The 23,162-nt window shown below is 30.9% G+C and overlaps 1 protein-coding gene across 10 annotated transcripts in view; it reads left to right on the top strand.

Annotated features, from left to right (window-relative positions):
* Nucleotides 1-23,162, top strand: part of LOC143044300 (ankyrin repeat and fibronectin type-III domain-containing protein 1-like) — a 188,991-nt gene that overhangs the window by 147,972 nt on the left and 17,857 nt on the right. For 8 of the 10 annotated variants that reach the window (XM_076216243.1, XM_076216242.1, XM_076216246.1 and 5 more), the window contains 5 exons: nucleotides 4,443-4,471; nucleotides 8,864-8,959; nucleotides 10,453-10,470; nucleotides 12,735-12,895; nucleotides 22,288-22,395. In XM_076216243.1, the coding sequence (XP_076072358.1) occupies nucleotides 4,443-4,471; nucleotides 8,864-8,959; nucleotides 10,453-10,470; nucleotides 12,735-12,895; nucleotides 22,288-22,395 (412 nt within the window). The remainder of the gene's footprint in view (nucleotides 1-4,442; nucleotides 4,472-8,863; nucleotides 8,960-10,452; nucleotides 10,471-12,734; nucleotides 12,896-22,287; nucleotides 22,396-23,162) is intronic. The other 2 variants (XM_076216244.1, XM_076216245.1) reach the window with 2 other exon arrangements.

Here is a 23,162-nt window from a genome sequence, read left to right as displayed (position 1 = left end):
TATTAAACATCTTTACAATTGTAATACTTTGGAGATTAAAAGGATAGGTTTGTCTGACAAAGAAAATGTGCATAATTCGTAAGTTTTGACAGGAAACTTTCCCGCTGAGATGATTCTGACTGAATGACTTTTTTAAATGTTCTGTTTTTTTTGGAGGATGGTGATGTGAATTAATAAATTGTCACTAGGATTGTGACAGATGAGCATGCAATATGATGGAAAATGAATATTTATAGCTTTTGATATTTAATAGGCATGTACAATGGGTGCAAAATGATTATTTATTATTCAATCTTCCATTATATGCATGTAGGTGGTCAAGGTCTTTTCTCAACAGGTTAGGGGCAAATCAGTATCCTTTCAGTACTCAATATTGTTGGGGCAGTGAAAGGGCTCAGACTGTTAATTCACAAAAACAAACTGTCTTTATTGTGGCTATTTTATGTAAGTAGATAAAATTTACTAATAATTCTGGTGGAACTATAAGCATTCCTTTTATTTGAGAAAAATTTTTCCAAAGATATTTTATTTTTGTAATTAAGAAATTAAAACAAATTTATATAGAAGTAAATTAGTGCAAGTTTTTTCTTTCATTTAATGTCAAGGACTTTATACCTATAAACTAATTGTTATCGGTATGATTGAAGTAATTATCATTTTGGGAGCAAAAAGAAATGTCCATGAAAATAGAATTTTTAAGTTGTGAAAACAAGAAATTGTCCACCCATAAACTGGCTATTCTGAAATATTTAAAGATAACCTTTCAATGAAAAATCCTATTTATAAATATTTACAAACATCTAAGCTAACAGAATTAGGCAAACTGTAAGTAAAAGGACTTAAAATCTAACATTTCTTTCATTATGGTTACACTGGAACCTGGCTATATATATGTACCACCCTCATGTGGGAAAACATCAAAAACTGTTTTATAGAAATATCCTGGAATTTCCACTTTGTTAGGAAATCAGTTGATGTCTTATTCCAACTTGTTACGTTATGTGGTTTAATTCAGCCAGGTTTTCTTAAACTGTATCCCTGTCTAAATAAGTTAGGTTCTGGAATCCCAGTAATTGTTGATTGATTGATTAAAGTCTAAATAAGTTAGGGTCTGGAATCCCAGTAATTGTTGATTGATTGATTAAAGTCTAAATAAGTTAGGGTCTGGAATCCTAGTAATTGTTGATTGATTGATTAAAGTCTAAATAAGTTAGGGTCTGGAATCCCAGTAATTGTTGATTGATTGATTAAAGTCTAAATAAGTTAGGGTCTGGAATCCCAGTAATTGTTGATTGATTGATTAAAGTCTAAATAAGTTAGGGTCTGGAATCCCAGTAATTGTTGATTGATTGATTAAAGTCTAAATAAGTTAGGTTCTGGAATCCCAGTAATTGTTGATTGATTGATTGCGCCTGTCCCAAGTCAGGAGCCTCTGGCCTTTGTTAGTCTTGTATTATTTTAATTTTAGTTTCTTGTGTACAATTTGGAAATTAGTATGGCGTTCATTATCACTGGACTAGTATATATTTGTTTAGGGGCCAGCTGAAGGACGCTTCCGGGTGCGGGAATTTCTCGCTACATTGAAGACCTGTTGGTGATCCTCTGCTGTTGTTTTTTATTTGGTCGGGTTGTTGTCTCTTTGACACATTCCCCATTTCCATTCTCAATTTTAAATAAGTTAGGGTCTGGAATCCCAGTAATTGTTGATTGATTAATTAAAGTCTAAATAAGTTAGGTTCTGGAATCCCAGTAATCCTTGATTGATTGAGTAAAGTCTAAATAAGTTAGGTTCTGGAATCCCAGTAATCGTTGATTGATTGAGTAAAGTCTAAATAAGTTAGGTTCTGGAATCCCAGTAATTGTTGATTGATTGATTAAAGTCTAAATAAGTTAGGGTCTGGAATCCCAGTAATTGTTGATTGATTAATTAAAGTCTAAATAAGTTAGGTTCTGGAATCCCAGTAATCCTTGATTGATTGAGTAAAGTCTAAATAAGTTAGGTTCTGGAATCCCAGTAATCGTTGATTGATTGATTAAAGTCTAAATAAGTTAGGTTCTGGAATCCCAGTAATTATTGATTGATTGATTTTTGGTATTTAAGGCCACTTAACAAAATCATGGCAGCTACCATCAACCTTTCATAGAAAGTCCTCCTTTGACAGGAAAATCCTTGTAATGGAACATGAAGCAAAAGGTGCAGATAACTATTAAAACCAAGGTGGATGATGCACTACAAATGTATAAAGTAAATAGATAAGAGGCATTACATCAAAATCATAAGAAAAATAGAAGAAAAAAAATGCTCCATGTGTTGAAATACATTTACTTTCTGTACCCAATGGTTCTTTGACTGTAGTTAATAGTACAAAGTATAAAGGTTTTACTTAACCTTTGATAAACATAATTACTGTCGAGTTAACTTGCCATTAAGGTTATGATAGAGAGAGAGAGTAACATAATTACTGTCAAGTTAACTTGCCATTAAGGTTATGATAGAGAGAGAGAGTTAACCTTTGATAATCATAATTACTGTCAAGTTAACTCGCCATTAAGGTTATGATAGAGAGAGAGAGTTAACCTTTGATAATCATAATTACTGTCAAGTTAACTTGCCATTAAGGTTATGATAGAGAGAGAGAGAGTAACCTTTGATAATCATAATTACTGTCAAGTTAACTCGCCATTAAGGTTATGATAGAGAGAGAGAGAGTAACCTTTGATAATCATAATTACTGTCAAGTTAACTCGCCATTAAGGTTATGATAGAGAGAGAGAGTTAACCTTTGATAATCATAATTACTGTCAAGTTAACTCGCCATTAAGGTTATGATAGAGAGAGAGAGTTAACCTTTGATAATCATAATTACTGTCGAGTTAACTCGCCATTAAGGTTATGATAGAGAGAGAGAGAGTAACATAATTACTGTCAAGTTAACTCGCCATTAAGGTTATGATAGAGAGAGAGAGATAATCATAATTACTGTCAAGTTAACTCGCCATTAAGGTTATGATAGAGAGAGAGAGTTAACCTTTGATAATCATAATTACTGTCGAGTTAACTCGCCATTAAGGTTATGATAGAGAGAGAGAGAGAGTAACCTTTGATAATCATAATTACTGTCAAGTTAACTCGCCATTAAGGTTATGATAGAGAGAGAGAGAGTAAAAAGTGAAAGATAGAAAGTCTGACATCATCAACTGCTGCTTCCTGAAACAAATCCTGTCTGTCGATGTTTCATCTTTATCGTTCTGATGCTGTGCACGAATAAAAAGTAGAAGAACCTAATTACACCCGTAGTGAAATAATAAAGTTTATCCCCTCTTGACGTTATTGTCTGATTAGGTTTAGAAGGGTCCTGCTGGGAGCAGATATCTGTAATCTTAAGATGTTTCATTTCTTCACAAAAGGTAGAAATCATTACGTTAATTAGTCCCATCTTTTTATATTAGATAAAGGTATTTTGTGAATGCTTTTGAATCAGTCGGCCAGGTGTGATTTTTGTCTGTCAGTGTTCTGTAGAAATCTCATCTTGATTCTTAGTGTTCATTCCAATAGGAGGAAATTTACATTGTTCATATTTAATTTAAAACTTGGTCAAGTTTATTAAAGTAACTGGAGTGTTAAGTGTTGAAAATGCATTATAAAGTGAAATATTTAAATTACAAATTCAAACCAAGGGTATGTATTAACTTTTTGTTTTATTTAAATTGTAAAAGTTTGTCAGCTACTTTTTTCTTTCAATGTGTTCTTTATGTAAAAAACATTGTTTAACATGGTTCTGTTGAAAGAGATTGCTAGTATTAAATGCAAATCACCTGTTCCAAGCTTTGTTTTTGTTTTTGTTTTTTTTTTTATATCTAGAAAATGCATTGATACTATCAACAATTTTCACTGTATTTTGAAATCAAGTTGTCAATTACCAACAAAAAAATTCTGAAGAAGCAAGTTAAACTGTTCCCTCCCCCTAATTATGTTATTGGGTCTCTTTTGGGTTTTGCCCGAAAGAAATAGAGAATGAAACAAAAAGCATTCTATTTTTAGTAAAATATGTGGAAATCGTGAACATATAAACTTAAGCTCTGAAAAGCCTGTTAATGAACTTTGTACAGTCTTTTTTAATAACGGCTTTTCTGCTATATAAGGAATGATGCAGGTATATAAATGCTGATGAACTGTAGTGACAAACTACCAAGGATGTGAGGGTGCATCAGTGATAATTAAATATCAAGGTCTTGTGTTGAATGTTCATACTTGTTAAAACAAATATCTTTATAGTGTAGACACAGTATCCAAGGGTAAGCTCTGAATGGTCATTTTCAGGATCATTTGTATTGTTGTTATAATTACATCAGGTAATCTGTTATTATTTACAAACTCTCAATACATCATCATGCATCATATTAAAATTTGCATAAATTATTTTATTATTTGATTTTTTCAGAACATGGTACGCAATCAAGATGACAAAAGGTAAATATGTCTTAAAAAATGTCTATAACTAACTGATATGTTGCTAAACAATAATGTTCCTGTACTCATGTCGAAGGTTGAGATTGTCATTACTGTAAGGTATGGACTGTCTAGTCCATCATTGAGGAGATCATAGCAACTCTCAAGTTGATGAGCAGCAATGAAGTACTGCTATTTTAATCTGTAGATGAAACAATTTGATATGAAGTTAGAAGTCCTCAATTAGGTTTTTAAAGAAAATCAATGAATAGAAAAAATAGATACACTAGTTGACCCAAAAATGTTGACAATTTTACAACATTTCCAATTGGACTATCCTGTTGATGGAGGCAACCAAGTTGTGAAGCATACAATTCTCTACAAATTTGTATATATGATTACCAAAAGAGTGTCATGTAAATAATATGGCCTTTATTATTCTTTCCTGAGTAACAACCGCCTCGTACTGTTCATCGACACTCATCTATCACTACTTATGAAGTTTTAAGCCATGAACAGTCGTAGCTGCAGAACAGTAGTACTTAGGATTGTTTTTTTTTTACTTTTTGTCCACACATAGTCACAAATGTCATAAGGACCCAAGAACTATGGTTGGCAGCTTGAAAAGTCGTAAAGTAGGGGGGTTGATTCAGGTATTCTGTCTTATTTTTAAAGAAATCAATATTGAGAGTTTTTTAGCTCAGAAGACAGCTCTCTGTAATAATGATTAATAGTGAATGTTTCTGTGTAGTTTTTCAGTTTTTCAAATCTTCAACTGTGAAAAAAATTGGATATAAATGTTGTTTAAGTTAAGACACCAACATGACCAAAGGATTGAGGAAAGAAATGGGGGAATTATTTTAAATCATCGAGGAGTGATATATCATGTAGTGGAAAATCTTTGATATCATTGAGGAGCAATATATCACGTTTTCTAAATTACTTATATCCTAGACGTAAAATCTTGTTATTTATTGAGGTTTAATGTTTGTTGAGAAGACTACTTAGATTTATTTATTTAAAACATTCTTTGCTAATTTTTAGAATAAACTGTCAATATGACCCCTAGAGATCTTATGACAAATATTTTGATATATAAATGCTTGTTTATTTTTTGGTCCCAATGTTTAGTCACCAATTATCCTGTGATATACATAGGACCTAGATTTGATCCAAGATTTTGTCCTTTTATATTTACTGTTTTGTCAATAGGTAATCGACCATAAAGAATTCAATTGTGAAAATATACTCAAATGAAAGATCATAGAAAAGATAGAATAAAAGAGTGTCCTTTCGATGAATTAGTTTTTTGACACTTTTACTGATAAAGACTTGTATGGTTCAGAAATATGTCATCATTATCTTTTGAATGATATTTAATATTTCTCATTTCACGTTTTGTACGTTAATTGCTAGAGTAAACCCATAGAGAATTGTGAAGTAAAGTGGTCGTTCTTTCACACATATTTTAATGGAATATATTTACGTGACATCTTTTTGGTGCAAAAGGAATTTGTCTTGTCTAGTTTCAATGTATTAGTAATCTCCTGTATCTATATATGGACATTAAGTGTGAAAATAAATGATCCATATGCTTATCTATGACAAAACTTGACAATATATATAAAACCCTTGGGATGATAGGAAATTATATTCAAACTATCAATAAAAATGAACGTAACTTGGAGCTATTTGAATATTGGTACAAATTTGTCATCTACAAATGTTGATAAATATGGCTCGCAGTTGAATCGATTTTTTTTAGATTTTTTTTTTCAATTTAAAAGTAACCATGAGAACAAAGAAAGGAAATTCCCCCCTTTTTTTGGCTCAAATTTAATATATTTGTTGGGAAAACTTGTTTTTATCACATAAATAATAATAAAAAGGATAAATAATAATCCCTCTTCTTCCTTGTACATGTATAAACTTAATATGGAAATCTGATGGTGGTGTGATTTAAAACATCAGTGGTCATGATATCTGGTGAGTAAGATGTTAATAGATGGACAAATGAAGACTTTTCTAGGTAGTATCTTTCAAATTCAGTACTACAGAATTGTGACTTCCTATTATCACTTGATATCTTTGGAGGAACAAGACGATGGAGTTTGGTCCAGTCTTGTATAGTCACCAGTGTCTTATGTTGCCATTTAGAGCTTGTTTGGTTATTTTGTTTCATGGTTGCTATCTCGCTGTTGTATGACCCATGTGACATGTCTCCTTTTATTTATTATTAATATTTCAATGAAAGATGTGAAAATTTGTAGAGACTGAATTTATCTGATAAAAGTTCATTTTGTTATGACAACCATTTATATTCTGAATAATTGTGATTTAGAATTCTAGTTATTATCCCTTACAGTATAGTTACTGTAGTACATGTGAGTACACAAGTGTCTGAGAGTGTATGAGTTTCATTCAAGCAGGAAATTAATTATAAAATGTCAGGCCTTTGACAATATTGGTTGTAAATTTTTAATGTGAATCCATGATTTATCTTATGAATGAACAATTAACACTGCTGTTGGGATTCAGTTAATTTTGTTCTGTTGTTTCAAATATCTGTTCAAAAATCAATGATTTTTAATGAAAATTTGATAATGCCTATATTTGACCAATATAATGTCAGCAGTGGGGGTCATAAACTAGGATTCAATTCTAAATAAAAAATGCAAAATATACAAAATGATACAATTACTGTTCATTAAATTTATTATTAAATTATCATTCAGCACAAAATATGTCACGCTAGTGGTACTTTATTATAATATAACTGTTATAAGCCTTGGATAGATATTCCTGTGAATCTAGTCAAAAGATAGGGGTTAGATTTAAGAATATCTATGTAGTGGTTAAAAGAATTAAGCTTTATGTAATAAGAGTAAATGTCAATAGCCATGACATCAATTTTCTTATAAAAGAGATTTATGTGATAACAAATAAAGAATCTAATATTTAGAAATTTGAGAATTTAAATAGGTAATTGAATGAAAGAATGCAAAGAGCCTGAACTTTTAAATATACAGTAAAGGAATGTATTTGGTGAAAAATTTACAAGACAAAACTTGTACCTGATCAGATGTTTTATCTACTTCAAATTTAAGGTCAGAAATAGTATCACATGGCACACTTTGAAATTAAAATATTTTTTTTTGTCTGCCAAAAGTTGAAGATTTCAATTATTTATAAACATTGTGGTGTTTATTGAGGTCACAAAGAGTTTAATTACAGGTTTTATGTTCTTCATCAGTTATTCATACCATTCAATTAGTAATTTAAATCTTTTATTGGAAATATGTTGGTTTTTATCTTGTTTTTAAAATCCCATTAAAATTGTAACTATTAGTTAGCCAGAGTTAAGTCCCTTAGAAAATTTTCTATTGATGTAAGGGAGATAAGTCTTGTCATCTTAGTATCAAAAAGTTTAAAATTAAAAGAAAATTATACATTTCTATACATGTATTAACTTACTGCTGTGATTAAGACATAAATTTGTATTCATTAAATGTTATTGACTTTTATTAAAGTTTAATGTAATTGTTAGTGCTATTTAGGGCAGAAAATTTATTCAAAGATGACTGCAAAATGACGTTAAGTCTTCCCAGGTATTTGCCCTATCCATTCCACAGCTGAATTAATGTTTTGAAAACCTTGATAATAAAATTTACATTTTGATTTCACTTTCATTGAATAACAAAATATCTGTAATTTCAAACATTTGATAAGGTATTTAACTTTTGTGGTAAGGCTAGATAAAAGAATTAAACAACAGCACTTCTGGATAATTCTCATTCATGTTAAAGTACTCAAAAAACTGGCACATCAGAAAGTGAAACTATGGCCCACATGGTGGTATATATCTTAAGAATGAAATTTACCTATTTAATTCAACATTATATTGCAAAATTTGAAATGAAAGACTATTTTAAATGACTTAATATAAAAAACGAGTTGTGATGTCATTTCATGATTTGATGGAGTACTTGTTATATATTGTTGTGGTTTAAATATCCATCCATTATTTTGGTTTAAAAACGTAAATTATTATTTCTGTTAAAAAATGGGATAAGATTTTTTTGATGCTTTGATTTGTTGGCCTTATTCAATCAAAACTTTTGACGTACAAAGTACAATTACATTAGGTATGGTTCATTCTTTTGATAATGGTAAGACTAAATATTATTTTTTAGATCATATTGAAATAAATAGCGACATTGAATGATGTAAATATCTGTGATGAAACAGAAACTTCAACAAATATTTCATAACATGTACTGTATTTCCAGTATAATCTTTGAGTTTTGTAACATTACATGTATTCTTTTAAGATTAGAAAATGTGAAATTTATTGTTTTATTTGTTTTTTGGTTTTTTTTCCACATTTCGTTATTTATTTTTTGTTCGTTTCAGTATTGGATTTCATAAAGTAACGAGATGCTTGAGTCAAAAAGATAGAATAAAGAATGATGTATTACAAGAACGACAACGATCGGTCAGTCTGGACTGGTAAGAATTTCTAAAAATAACTAAATACTTCTCATTCAGTACATTCATTTAATAGGAGAGCAGTACTTGTTTCTATTTCCCTCCTATGCTACTGATAAGTACTGCCTGCATTCCATAATTTTTATACATGGAAGATAATGAAACCCTCGCTCAATTGGTGCATTGTACTTCAGAAAAAAATAGAGAGATTGAGGTGTAATTACTCTGCCAAAACCAAAAGCCCTTTAACATTGGGGCATATTAAAGTACAACAATTAGAATTTCTAAAACCAGAAATTGGAAAAGTACAAAAACGATTTTGTATACAAAGGGGAACAACTTTTACTCGACAGCTGACTTCAACTCTTTATTCATAAACAATAAATATTTATTCTGTTAACAATACCAATTGACGTCATGAAAAGTGCCTTTAAGAACAATATTTTCATTTGTAAGACGCTTAATCCTTTTTGGATAAATACGTTTAAACCCATGTTTACAGAAAACTGTTATAGGATAAATAACTTACGCTGTTCAACAGGGGTATTACAAATTTCAAATAATATTGGGTAGATCGGTATGTTCTTTTGTGGTTTTAATAATTAATAACTTTTCCTTTTGTTTGGATTTGAAATTTACAGAAAGGAGCCTTTATAAGTAATAAGTCTTTACTTTCAAAGTCTCTATCACCATAGATCTAACAAAAGTTAAATAATTTACTCTCTTAAAAAACTATCTGCAACTAATAATGTAAAGATATATTTACTGGTAAAATAATGATAGAGCGTTTCTTAAGTTGAATACCCAATTTTGTAAATGGCTACTGAAGAACTTTGGTATAACATATGACAATTTTATTTTTAAATCTCTTGTAAACTTTATACATTGCCATACAGCATATGAACACATATTTACCTTGGTAGAAGTTTTAAAACATTTCACAGACTTTAATTTTAGATAAACATGCTTAGTTAAATTTAAATATTCAGATTATAACAGCTTACAATGTTACCAATTTTTTCATTGGATTACCAACTGAGAAAAGGATTATTATGAAATATACACAGGATGACTTTACAATCTCACAAAATGGAACGTGACTTTATAAATATGACCTAAAGGGACATGGTCCTGTTTGAAGTTTGCAATGTTCAAAGAAGTATTAAATATTTCTTCACTCTTATTTTATATCATTACTTATTAAATACATACTGACAAATTGACTATTGATTCACCTGTATATAGAGATATGGTCGATCGTCCACGGTATCTGTTCGAACATGTTAATTTTATATATTTAATTTTCTCACTGGGACAAGATTTCTTATGGTGTTGATAGGAATTACCTACCATTAAATTACCTACATCTCGATAAGAAAAATGTTTGATCCTGTTGTCCTTCTTTTACCTGAGTTTTAATTTGATTGATCAACTATGTCAATTTTTATGTAAACATTTATAGTAGTTTATTTCTTCGTTAGACTTTATTATTTTCATTGTGTGATAAATTTCAGGAGAAAAACATATATTCTGTGAGTAATTAATGGTAAATAGGGTAGCGGTCATTATATTTGGTTTTGTTTCAAATGCAAAAGGGTCTTAATTAGTTTTAGTAACTTTTGGTATAAATGATTCAATATATTTGTAGGTGATTTTGTGGCAATCATTGTGTAATGTAAGAGTCGCATTGACAAAAAAACTTTACTATTTTTACCCCCTGTTATTTATAGTCTAAGCATGGGTAGGGGAGAGTTTTTAGAACATGTACAAGCACTTTTGGTGATGAGAAAGGGATTGTGTGTATTCCTTCATGGTTGTCTGTTTTATAATACAATGTATTTGTTGCACAAGGTATGGGTACTAATACAAATGTTATCAATTTTGAAAAAACAAGATACCAATGGGACATTCAAAAATAAAAGAAACTGACAATGCCATGGCTAAAATCGATGAAAAGACAAACAAGTTCACAAAACTTGAGCAGAAAAGAGCATTATATAACTATAAAAGAAAGTTGATTAAATCAAACATGTGACAAAGATTTGTTGTGTATTGCAGCCTTTTGGAGGAGTAAGTGATTTAACCATGTTCTCCCTAACCAATAAAAGCAATCTTAGGTTTTAACATTGATCACAAATCTGTTTTATTGAATTCTTACACAATTTCTCAGAATGCATTTTAATAAACATGCTTCATCCTTTTACCAAATGCACTGAAAATCTGTTTTACACTGCTTTGTCTATTTCATTAATAAAAAATATGCATCCTGGAAAAATCAGTAATTATGAGACAAGTTGCTAAATCTGGCAATTTTTAGACCAGTTTTACCTTCTTATACCGATGCACTTAATACCTAACACAACCCTAACCTTATTCTCCGATTTTTTATCTTTTTTTTTATCTACATTAATGTATTTAATATAAAAAAAAAATTGAATTGTGTAATTTCCAATGTTTAATATTCTATGACTTATCTCCCTTTAATTGGCATGTGTCTGCACCATAAAGTCAACATTCAGTTGCATAAGAATATTTAATGTTTATGATGATTCATGAGAAATATCTTTTAAGTCATTAAAAATGATAAAGTTATACTTGGTTATTTCTATTTTTATCTAGGACTAATAGATAGATGATTTATTCATGGTCTCTGTTTTTATTCAGTATTAGTTTTCCACTAAAACTTTGTTATTTAAAAAATTTAAAAGTATTGAACATGAAATTCAGAAGAAAAAATACTGCTACATATAGATATAATAAATCTTTGTTTCATAATTGTAACCATTTAAATTATCAGTTTGCATGTCTATCACAAATTAATAAACTGTATCAGGAATAATTAGCCATTATTCATTTAAAATCATAACCGTTTGGATAAAATTTTGATATATTTGTCTTAGATTAACAAAGTTCAATTCTTTCCTATGCATAGTACACCCATTGTTTATTTTAAAATTGAACAAATATCAAACAATATCAGATGGAGTTAAAGGATATATACTTGTAATGTTAAAACTTGTCCAATTTCAATGTTTTCCTTGCACCGACTTAAATGGCTAAGAAAAAGTCCTACTCCAAGGTGAGTTTTAAATGATTTTCTTTTTAAAAATATACTAATATTGAAGAAAATTAAACAAGATAATTAAAAAAAAATTAAAAATCAACGTGGAAATAGGACTACATGTATTAACAAATAGTGACAATTCTTATTTCAAACTGCAGGGCTACGGTGTATTCATTAAATTTTTTGTGGTTTCTAATTTTTGTTGTTTGAGAAAAAATTGAATGTTTACGGATATTTGATTAGATATTTTTGTTGAAGTCTGCATACAAGCTAGTCTACAGGAAATTTGTACTTTGTAAAACTGTTTATTCTGTGATTCAACTATCCCCATGAAAACCATATTAAATTAGTATCCCATAAATGATATTGCATCCACAATACTGTAAAAACTCATCACTGATAAGTAGCATTCATTTATTTATCTAGATATCTAGTTGGTCATGGTTTTATCTTTCTATTCTTCTATGAATAAAATTTAACAATCTTTTTTTTAATTTTGCTTTATCTAGTTATATTTTTTAACAGTAACTTTCTAAGATTCTAAATTCTCTGGTATATTCTAACGGTGGGAACCTTCTGTTTTTATGAAATTTTTGTTAAAATCATAAACTGTTTTGACAAAATTAAGACTCAAACTGGAGGTAAATTATATAGCTGAAATTATTTGTTTTTTTTGTTTTTGTTTTGATGAATCCAATATTGAGTGTAATATATGATTTTGTTCTTTTGTAGTGGTGATGGAAGAACAATAAAGATATTTATGTCACAGAACAATGATACGTCACCATCCAGAGATACCCCCGCTGGTCTGTTACCTTCCCCGAGTGCACCAGCTCAACTCAGAAACATGAATGGATACCAGTCTTCTCATCGTGGATCCAAAATACTCGTCTGTAAGTTGAATGAGTTAATTTGAAACTTGAGCAGAAAACTATTTTTGAATCGTCATCACACTTCTTGATCATGATCTTGTTAGTTTAATATGAAATCTGAGATGTATACAGGCTTGTTTAATAATTGATATTAATCTGGATTAAATAACATTAAAATATCAATTAAACATAATCTTTTGAAGAATGCAATGTATGTTTACCAGAACAAAGCCTAATTATTTGGTAAAAACTATTCAGTTGACTGACTCATTGTAAGATTGTTTGTTTTTCATCAAAAGTTTAAGAAGAATTATTAAAAATTTAATTGAATTAAGTCAGTTATAAATAATGGCCAAATTGGAGCTGGTTCTATCAAAATTTTATACTCACTTTCTAAAAGAAATCTATGGAGGTGAGTAGCCTGTTTGAAATAAGTTGTGAGAATTCACAGTATATATAGAATGGTGGTTTTATTTTAAAAAAATAAAAATTTGGGGATGATATATTTGTGTACTCTCTATGGTAGAGATACAAGATGTGTTTGTGGTTTCAAGGGAAACAATTTCTTCAAGAGATATACAAGTGAAAAAGATGTAGAGATAATAGAATCACTACCCTGTCTTGCTTCCATTACTGGTACACTATTTGCAGTAGAGAAAGAAACCACTTTTATATAATAAAGGGGAAGTGTGACATGGCACCTGTTTTGACTCCTTCGATATGAAAACCAAAAAGTACTATAACATCACTTGATATGTTCACAAGATACAACTTGGTCAGATTAGTTTTCTGAAATAGTGTCTTTCATATATATGCTTGGACTAATTGGAAGCCTGTTGACAGTTTTTGATTATGTTGATATGGGGCCATCCTCTTTGGAAACATTTTTTTTTTAAATTAAGTACAAGTTAATGAACTTGAGTTTTATGTCATATGTGACAGCACTAAAATAAATGTTTGAATAAATAATGATAATCTATAATTAAAGTAATCAATTTAGGTGCACTAAATGTAATAAAAAGATTCATATGTATCATTTTCAAATATCATTGTACTAAATTCATCTAAATTAATGAATAATTAACAAGTTATACATTTTCAACTTGGTATCAATGCAGCATCATTTGTGACTCGAGATTCAAAAGTGCAACAAATTTATAGTAGATAATTATAGATTATGGTTGATCATCTCAACGAGATTGGGTTTCTTGCTTGAGCCCGTAATGTGAAAGCGAGAAAAGCAATTGAGTTAAAATGACCAATGATAATCTGTTTATCGCTATTTTACCTATGACGACAATGTCAATTTCATGTCAATTTCATTAGCAATGCCTCATGTCCCCTTAGTTTCTAGCAATAATTTTCATCAAGGGAGTAGCATAATATGAAAAATTATCAAAAAAAAAGATCAAAGGAAAATGCACAAAATAGTGATAATGATGTTTATACCTCAGTATTAGACAATTCAATTGAGTGTTAAGTCCAAAGATCGTTAGCTATAGTCACATTTATAAAGGAAACGTCTTAAAGAAAAAAGGAAAGTTAACAAAGGAAATTTTTATTGTAGAAGTGTCTCGTCTTTTCTGGAGATACAGTTTTTATGAATTCTCATTTTTGTGGCGTTTGCAGACTGTAAAACAAAATCAAAGCCTAAAAATAATGCATTTTCAAAAAAACCATGATATGAAATTATTTCCATGTCTGAATAAGATGGATAGAGAATTGAAAAATGGGGAGAGTTATTCGAGGAAGCAAGCTCATTTGTATGTCAAAATTTCTTGTGTACAATTTGGAAATTAGTATGGCGTTCATTATCACTGAACTAGTATATATTTGTTTAGGGGCCAGCTGAAGGACGCCTCCGGGCGCAGGAATTTCTTGCTACATTGAAGACCTGTTAGTGACCTTCTGCTGTTGTTTTTATGCCCCACCTACGATAGTAGAGGGGCATTATGTTTTCTGGTCTGTGCGTCCGTTCGTCCGTCTGTTCGTTCGTCCGTCTGTTCGTTCGTCCGTTCGTCCGTTCGTCCGTCTGTCCCATGTCAGGTTAAAGTTTTTGGTCGAGGTAGTTTTTGATGAAGTTGAAGTCCAATCAACTTGAAACTTAGTACACATGTTCCTTATGATATGATCTTTCTAATTTAAATGCCAAATTAGAGTTTTGACCCCAATTTTACGGTTCACTGATAGAAAATGATAGTGCAAATTTCAGGTTAAAGTTTTTGGCTTCAGGTTAAAGTTTTTGGTCAAGGTAGTTTTTGATGAAGTTGAAGTCCAATCAACTTGAAACTTAGTATACATGTGCCCTATGATATGATCTTTCTAATTTAAATGCCAAATTAGAGTTTTGACCCCAATTTTACGGTTCACTGAACATAGAAAATGATAGTGCAAATTTCAGGTTAAAGTTTTTGGCTTCAGGTTAAAGTTTTTGGTCAAGGTAGTTTTTGATGAAGTTGAAGTCCAATCAACTTGAAACTTAGTATACATGTGCCCTATGATATGATCTTTCTAATTTAAATGCCAAATTAGAGTTTTGACCCCAATTTTACGGTTCACTGAACATAGAAAATGATAGTGCAAATTTCAGGTTAAAGTTTTTGGTCAAGGTAGTTTTTGATAAAGTAGAAGTCCAATCAACTTGAAACTTAGTATACATGTTCCCTTTGATAAGATCATTCTAATTTTAATGCCAAATTAGAGAATTTATTCCAATTTCACAGTCCTTTAAACATAGAAAATGATAGTGTGAGTGGGGCATCCGTGTACTGTGGACACATTCTTGTTTTCTATGGTCGGGTTGTTGTCTCTTTGGCACATTCCCCATTTTCATTCTCAATTTTATACAATATATTAGGATAACTTTTGTAGACCTCTGCCTTTAAATATCTATTGCTCATCAACTTTTACCTAATGTATAGACATTCTTTAACAAAATGGCTTTGTTTGTAATTTTGTTGCATTTTTAGCTCACCTGGCCCAAAGGGCCAAGTGAGCTTTTCTCATCACTTGGCATCCGGCATCCGTCGTCCGTCGTCGTCATCGTCGTCGTTAACTTTTACAAAAATCTTCTCCTCTGAAACTACTGGGCCAAATTAAACCAAACTTGGCCACAATCATCATTGGGGTATCTAGTTTAAAAAATGTGTGGCGTGACCCGGCCAACCAACCAAGATGGCCGCCATGGCTAAAAATAGAACATAGGGGTAAAATGCAGTTTTTGGCTTATAACTCAAAAACCAAAGCATTTAGAGCAAATCTGACAGGGGTAAAATTGTTTATCAGGTCAAGATCTATCTGCCCTGCAATTTTCAGATGAATCGGACAACCCGTTGTTGGGTTGCTGCCCCTGAATTGGTAATTTTAAGGAAATTTTGCTGTTTTTGGTTATTATTTTGAATATTATTATAGATAGAGATAAACTGTAAACAGCAATAATGTTCAGCAAAGTAAGATTTACAAATAAGTGAACATGACTGAAATGGTCAGTTGACCCCTTTAGGAGTTATTGCCCTTGATAGTCAATTTTTAACCATTTTTCGTAAATCTTAGTAATCTATTACAAAAATCTTCTCCTCTGAAACCACTGGGCCAAATTAAACCAAACTTGGCCACAATTATCATTGGAGTACCTAGTTTAAAAAATGTGTGGCGTGACCTGGCCAACCAACCAAGATGGCCACCACAGCTAAAAATAGAACATAGGGGCAAAATTCAGTTTTTGGCTTATAACTCAAAAACCAAAGCATTTAGAGCAAATCTGACATGCAGTAAAATTGATTATCAGGTCAAGATCTATCTGCCCTGAAATTTTCAGATGAATCGGACAACCTGTTGTTGGGTTGCTGCCCCTGAATTGGTAATTTTAAGGAAATTTTGCTGTTTTTGGAAAATGACGCAGTCATTGTTCCATAACTGCCGACCTGATTTCTCTGCCTACCGCGCTTGGTTTCGTATTTACTAATTTCAATACAAACTGGAGGAATGTGCTTGTGTTATCATTATGCATGAGCATTGTGTAGTAATCAGCCAGGAACCAGTTTACAAACTAACTGGTTTCTGTTTGTATTCCACTACAGTCGAAGAAAGTGTTGTAGTTTGACAGGAACCAGTCCAGAATTTTGTAAACTACAAAACGTAATCGGTTATTATCATTCCGTTTTGGTGTTTCATACCGACTTATATGGTTTGAATAAGCTTAAGACCCTTCAAACATTAATGTGATAGGTATATTAAAGACTGTTTTACAAAAGGATGAAACTGTTTTGCTTTAAAAGTCGTACTATAGTGATATATGTTATGTACGGATTTCCACTCTCACCGGTTAATTTCTTCTTTTACACGTGCTTTTGAAACTTCCTGTTTAAACATCGCAAGTTTTAAAATTGTTTTTTGAGTGAATTAAACTTATTTTAACAATCACGAAGCGTTCGGGAATCATTTCAAGCAGTTTCTTCTTCTCTTTGATGATGGAAAATAGGTTTTCTCAAGAAAATACCGCAAACGATCGCAGAGGAATTGAAACGTACAAGTCAAGTCGGCACCTGGTTAAATTGGCATCTAGTCAAATCGGCACCTATTTGACGTCAATTCGGCTTCCAATAATATTTATTATAATATTTTCTATTCAATTAATTAATAACTGTTACCAAGTACATAGTGAATATTAGGTAAACAACGAGACCAAAGTGAATATGTTGTTGTGTATAAAAGTAAACAACGAAGCTATTGTTTTAACCATTAGACAATTATTAAAATTAAATGGAAAACTATGAGTCCCTTTCAATAAATCAAACTTTCATGCCAAATAATTAGCAAATTTAAGGTGGTTTTTTTTCCAGTAATGTTTAAACAGCATTAAACAAACAATCCTGTAAAAGACTCAACTGGTTAAATAATGCATAAAAATATCCAATAAGGCTATTTTATTTTTTTCTGGGACGCCTTCCTGAGACGTTCGTAGGAAGGCTTCCTAAGAAGGCGTCCCAGAAAAAAATTAACATAGCCTTGTGGTCATAGGAAGGTGTCCCAGAATAAAATTTAAAAAGCCTTGCCAGACTTAATAATTATTTGGACTACTCATATATATCATTAAAAATACACCAAAAAATTCATGTAGTTGAGAAAAATAAATACATTCAAAATGTACATGAACATCCAAAAAAGTGAAAGTTAGTATTAACTCTTTTTGCTTTAAAAATTTACAACTGCATATAAGTATTGAATGCTTTTTTTTGTAAATTCATTGAGGTGTAAAAGCGTTGACCGAAGTACTTTTTGTATGAAGCGCATAAGCGCTTCATTCTAAAAATGTGCACACGGTCAACGCTTTTGCAACCCTATGAGGTTACAAAAAGAAACATTCAATACTTATAATTACTTTTTTTAGCTAGGATCATGAAAACACGAATTTTATAACTTTTTTATTCAATTCATCTGTGCACTTTATTGTGGGACCACGTGTTATCATGAATGAAAAGTTTTATTGAGTGATGCAATTGCTTGAGGAATAACATGTGATGTGCAGTTAGCCAATCAGAATAAAGTATTATAATGAAACATATATCAAATGTAATTATAACAAAATACATTACGTTGTAAGAGTTATCTCCCCAAACACTGTTTTTCTTGTGGCCACCTCTCCTTCGTAACCGTAAAAGATTTTATTTTACCAAATTGCTCGTTACATATTTAGGATAAGAATATTCGTTTGAACCAAAGCTCTATGGGGACTCCATATGAGAGTTATTCCCCCTTTTTCATTTGATTCAAGCGATATGCATTTTCAACTGGTAAACCATAACTGATAGAGACCTAGGGTCTTCATGAGGTCATTGGTACTAAAAATGAAAATGAGGTCAATGTCAAAGGTCAAGGTCATATTATAAATTTTGATTTTGGCTTATTTTCACTTCTTTTCAAATACTGTATGACATTTTGACAAATAATTTTTCATAAATTATTAGTTGCGACATGTCCTTACTTGTATATTTTGGTTGAAAGGCTGCGCATACAATAAAAGGGAGTTTTTGTCCATCTTACATTTAAAATTACGCGTCAAGTGGTAGTTCTCATTAACCAAACATATTAAAGACCTAGGATATTTTGATTCAAGGTCCATGGTTTGTGACCTTGAAATTGAGGTCAAGGTCATAGGTTAATAGGACGTCATAAAGCCATAGGAACTAACATTTTAAACTGATTTTTCATATTTCAATATAAAAATAGATCTTTTCTAGTGGAAAGACTTCAATTATTCTCTGAACAATTTGTTTTTAATTTACATCATATTTTGTGGGAGAAGGGGGTTCAGACTATGTGGTATCAGGTCTGTTTGCGCCCAATACACTTTCGCACCTCGCACGTTCACACCCAAGGTCCATTCGCACTCTACTCATTCGCGCCCAATTTTAATTCAAATTCAAGTTGAATAATTGGAAAATCATGATTGTTGTTTTAAATTGCTTTGGTGTAAATACTGAAAGTATTTTTAGCTTGGTATGAGTAAAACATTGAAGATTTTAAAGGAAAAACACAAAAGATAATTGTTTTTAAGCCCTTTGATCTGAAACAACGAAACAATAAAATATAGGAACCAAAATATAGCAATCCACTATTATAACCAAAACATGATAAAATTTATTCAACACACAGAAAAAAAATAGTCAGAATCTCACTTCATTATGAAAGAGGTCAATGAAACAAAGTATAGCAATACACTAACCAAAACATGATTAAGAGTTATTCAACGCTAAATAAAACGTTGACAAAATACCACTTTATTTAGAAAGGATTATTATTATCTTTAACAATACGCTATCCAAAACATGATTAAGATTTATTCAACACAAAAAAAAAATGCTGTTTCACTTTATTTTGAGACAATGACAACAATTATACTTATAAGAAAACACTTCCTTACAGAGTTATTAAACACAAAACCAATTAAGATTAGTTGCGAACATCTAGGGTGTGAAAGTGAAAGGGGGCGAACATGAGTTGGTGCAAACGTGAATGGGCGCGAACGGACCCAGATTCAGCCTATGTACCAGTGAGAAATATAGAAGCCTTTCTACGGTATTTATTTGTACAATTCAGGTAGTCTTGACCTATTCATTTGTCTTAAAAAAAAAACCAGCCAGTTGGCACCTTCACTTCACACACACACATATACGAATATCAATTATATGCTGACGAGACATGTTGCATTGTTAAACTAATTACGGTATGTGAAAATCAAGACTTGCATAAAAACTATCCCAATATTAGAGACAGTGGCGTCATTTTTCTTCAGAGCTTTCAGCTCTTTGATTGGTTATTATCTTGAATATTATGATAGATAGAAATAAACTGTAAACAGCAATAATGTTCAGCAAAGTAAGATTTACAAATAAGTCAACATGACTGAAATGGTCAGTTGACCCCTTTAGGAGTTATTGCCCTTTATAGTCAATTTTAAACCATTTTTCGTAAATCTTAGTTATCTTTTACAAAAATCTTCTCCTCTGAAACTACTGGGCCAAGTTCATTATAGATAGAGATAATTGTAAGCAGCAAGAATGTTCAGTAAAGTAAGATTTACAAACACATCACCATCACCAAAACACAATTTTGTCATGAATCCATCTGCGTCCTTTGTTTAATATTCACATACACCAAGGTGAGCGACACAGGCTCTTTAGAGCCTCTAGTTTCTCATGTGATATAAAAATAACAAAAAGTGGTATGATTACCAATGAGACACTTCTACGAGATACCAACTATGTACAAGGTTAGCAACTTGTTTTGGTTTAGAGGCTTTGTTTTTGCTTTTGAAAGAAGTTGCAAAATTGAACTTTTGATGTTGTTTTGCACATAAACTTGTTTGTTGTTTCTAATATTTTGAATTCAGTTTTGATTTCAAAATCGTAGAATACATTTAATATTCTGACATGCTGATTGCACATAAAGCATATTAATTTATAATTAATACAGATCTATTAATTACGCTGTTTTCATAGAAGTGTGTATGACAACAACATTCATAACATGGAAATACAAATAATAAAAAAAATAATATAGCGTTAACTCTATTTTATAATGATTAAATCCTTGAGTTCAATGTACTTGTTAAAATATTTCTAATTGTTACGTCATCGAAAATACAACTCCGTTGTAAGTGACTCCATTTGTAAATTGACTTCACGTATTAACTAATTAATTATTTACAGCGGCATCATCATGCAATAATTATGGTTTATTCATCTATCTTTAAGTGCACGAAGTACACCAAACACACTTGTTCGTTTACCTTTTTGTGTTAAAAAAAATATCTGAGGTGACTTAACCATTAGAAACAGTTGTTTATCACAATAATTTTAATTATTTATTATTAATATGTCGCTATAAGGGTGGGACAGTATTTAAATTAATATGTGGCTATAAGGGTGGGACAGTATTTAAATTAATATGTGGCTATAAGGGTGGGACAGTATTTAAATAAATGATTTCATACACCTGCATCATACTGATGTAACAAATGTTTCAAGATAAACTCATTTTACGTTGTTTGTGGCAGATTTTACTGAAACTAGCAGGTGAGTTGAGAGTAATATTAGAGTGAGGTATACTATTAAACCAATCTTGGATATTTGGGTATAGTCACAACTCTCAATGAATAAAATCAAATTGATGGCTTTGGAAATTATTTGTGAAGAATACCCATTTAAGTATATATTTCCATTCAGTTATCTAAAAGAGAACTTGCGGTTTTGCGCCTGACCAAAAAAAGATTTATGGTTGAAAATCATTAATAGTTTTATTAAGTTCAAAATTTATCCAAACAATAGCCTCTCAGTAATTCCTTCTTTTCTACTCTGAAACTGCATCTACAGATTATTTAACATTAATAGTGAAGATTGCTATTTTACCACTGAAGGAATGTGTAGGATATCTGAACATGTACATTAGACATTAGATGGATATCAGAATACATTAGACATTAGATGGATATCAGAATATGTGTTTGAGATATTGAGATTATTCTGGAACATGTACATGAGACATTAGAAGGATATCAGAATATGTGTTTGAGATATTGAGATTATTCTGGAACATGTACATGAGACATTAGAAGGATATCAGAATACGTGTTTGAGATATTGAGATTATTCTGGAACATGTACATGAGACATTAGATGGATATCAGAATATGTGTTTGAGATATTGAGATTATTCTGGAACATGTACATGAGACATTAGAAGGATATCAGAATATGTGTTTGAGATATTGAGATTATTCTGGAACATGCGCATTTGACTAGAAAATGATTTTTGAACAAGTGCATAAGATATTGAAAGGATATTGGAAAAGTAAGGATCCCTCTTTTAGTGATTTAGTCCTAACTGTATTTTATATGTATAATTTTTTTCAGCAGCAAAGAAAAGAGGGTCTACAAGCAGTGATACGGACATTCTGTCTCCACATAAGATGTATGAGAGACGGAGGTCTGATAGAGGAAAACTATCTGGAGATGCTTCATGTAAGTTTTATTGTTTTTGTATATGTTTCTATGCAATCTCTTTAATGATTTCTCATACTATCATAAACATCATTTAACTCAGGAGTACCTAACTGGAATTAAGGTCAAGTTGCAATGTGACCCCATGTTAGAGTTCTTGATGGCATGCATACAAGGAAAAAAGTGCCTCTGGAATTAAAATCTGACCTCACCCTATTGGCCTTAAAAAATTGGACTTTTCCCTTGAATGGGGGTGTAAGCTCGGTGTTGGGTTTTTTTGGGGGGAAAAGGGGGGGGTGGTATGCTGTTGCTAGTACGGTAACCTCAATTTGTTTGTCAAGTAAATGATAAAGATTTCATCAAGGAATACAACATTTTTAGTAGATTTTATTTAGTCCAGAATATTTTTATAGGTTTATTTTGTTGTTTGGTTTGCTTTCTCATTGTCCTATACCCTATATTCCCTTTTATTCAATTTCTCCCTTAATCATGAACTTTCCAAGTTACATCATACTGTGATTAATTTTATAGTATTTTGTAATTTTACCCCTTAATTAGTTCATCTAAGATGTTTCATTGTTAGATATCGATCGTGTTATATATTTAGTCACGTAAAACATGAATAAAACCATATAATTATTTAAAAAATCAATAATAAAACGTACAAGCCAATCAGATTGATTCTGGTAAATTTAAATATTATCAGCATGTTGAGATGACTAAGCTTTGTAAGGAACAAAAGACATATTTTCCGCCCAAAGGTGTTTTATACGTGTAAAGGTAAAAAA

The sequence above is a fragment of the Mytilus galloprovincialis genome, chromosome 9, assembly GCF_965363235.1.
Source record: "Mytilus galloprovincialis chromosome 9, xbMytGall1.hap1.1, whole genome shotgun sequence".
NCBI classification, from domain to species: Eukaryota; Metazoa; Mollusca; class Bivalvia; order Mytilida; family Mytilidae; genus Mytilus; species Mytilus galloprovincialis.
Note: the sequence above shows the minus strand (reverse complement) of the source record. Positions and strands in the feature narration are given on the sequence as shown.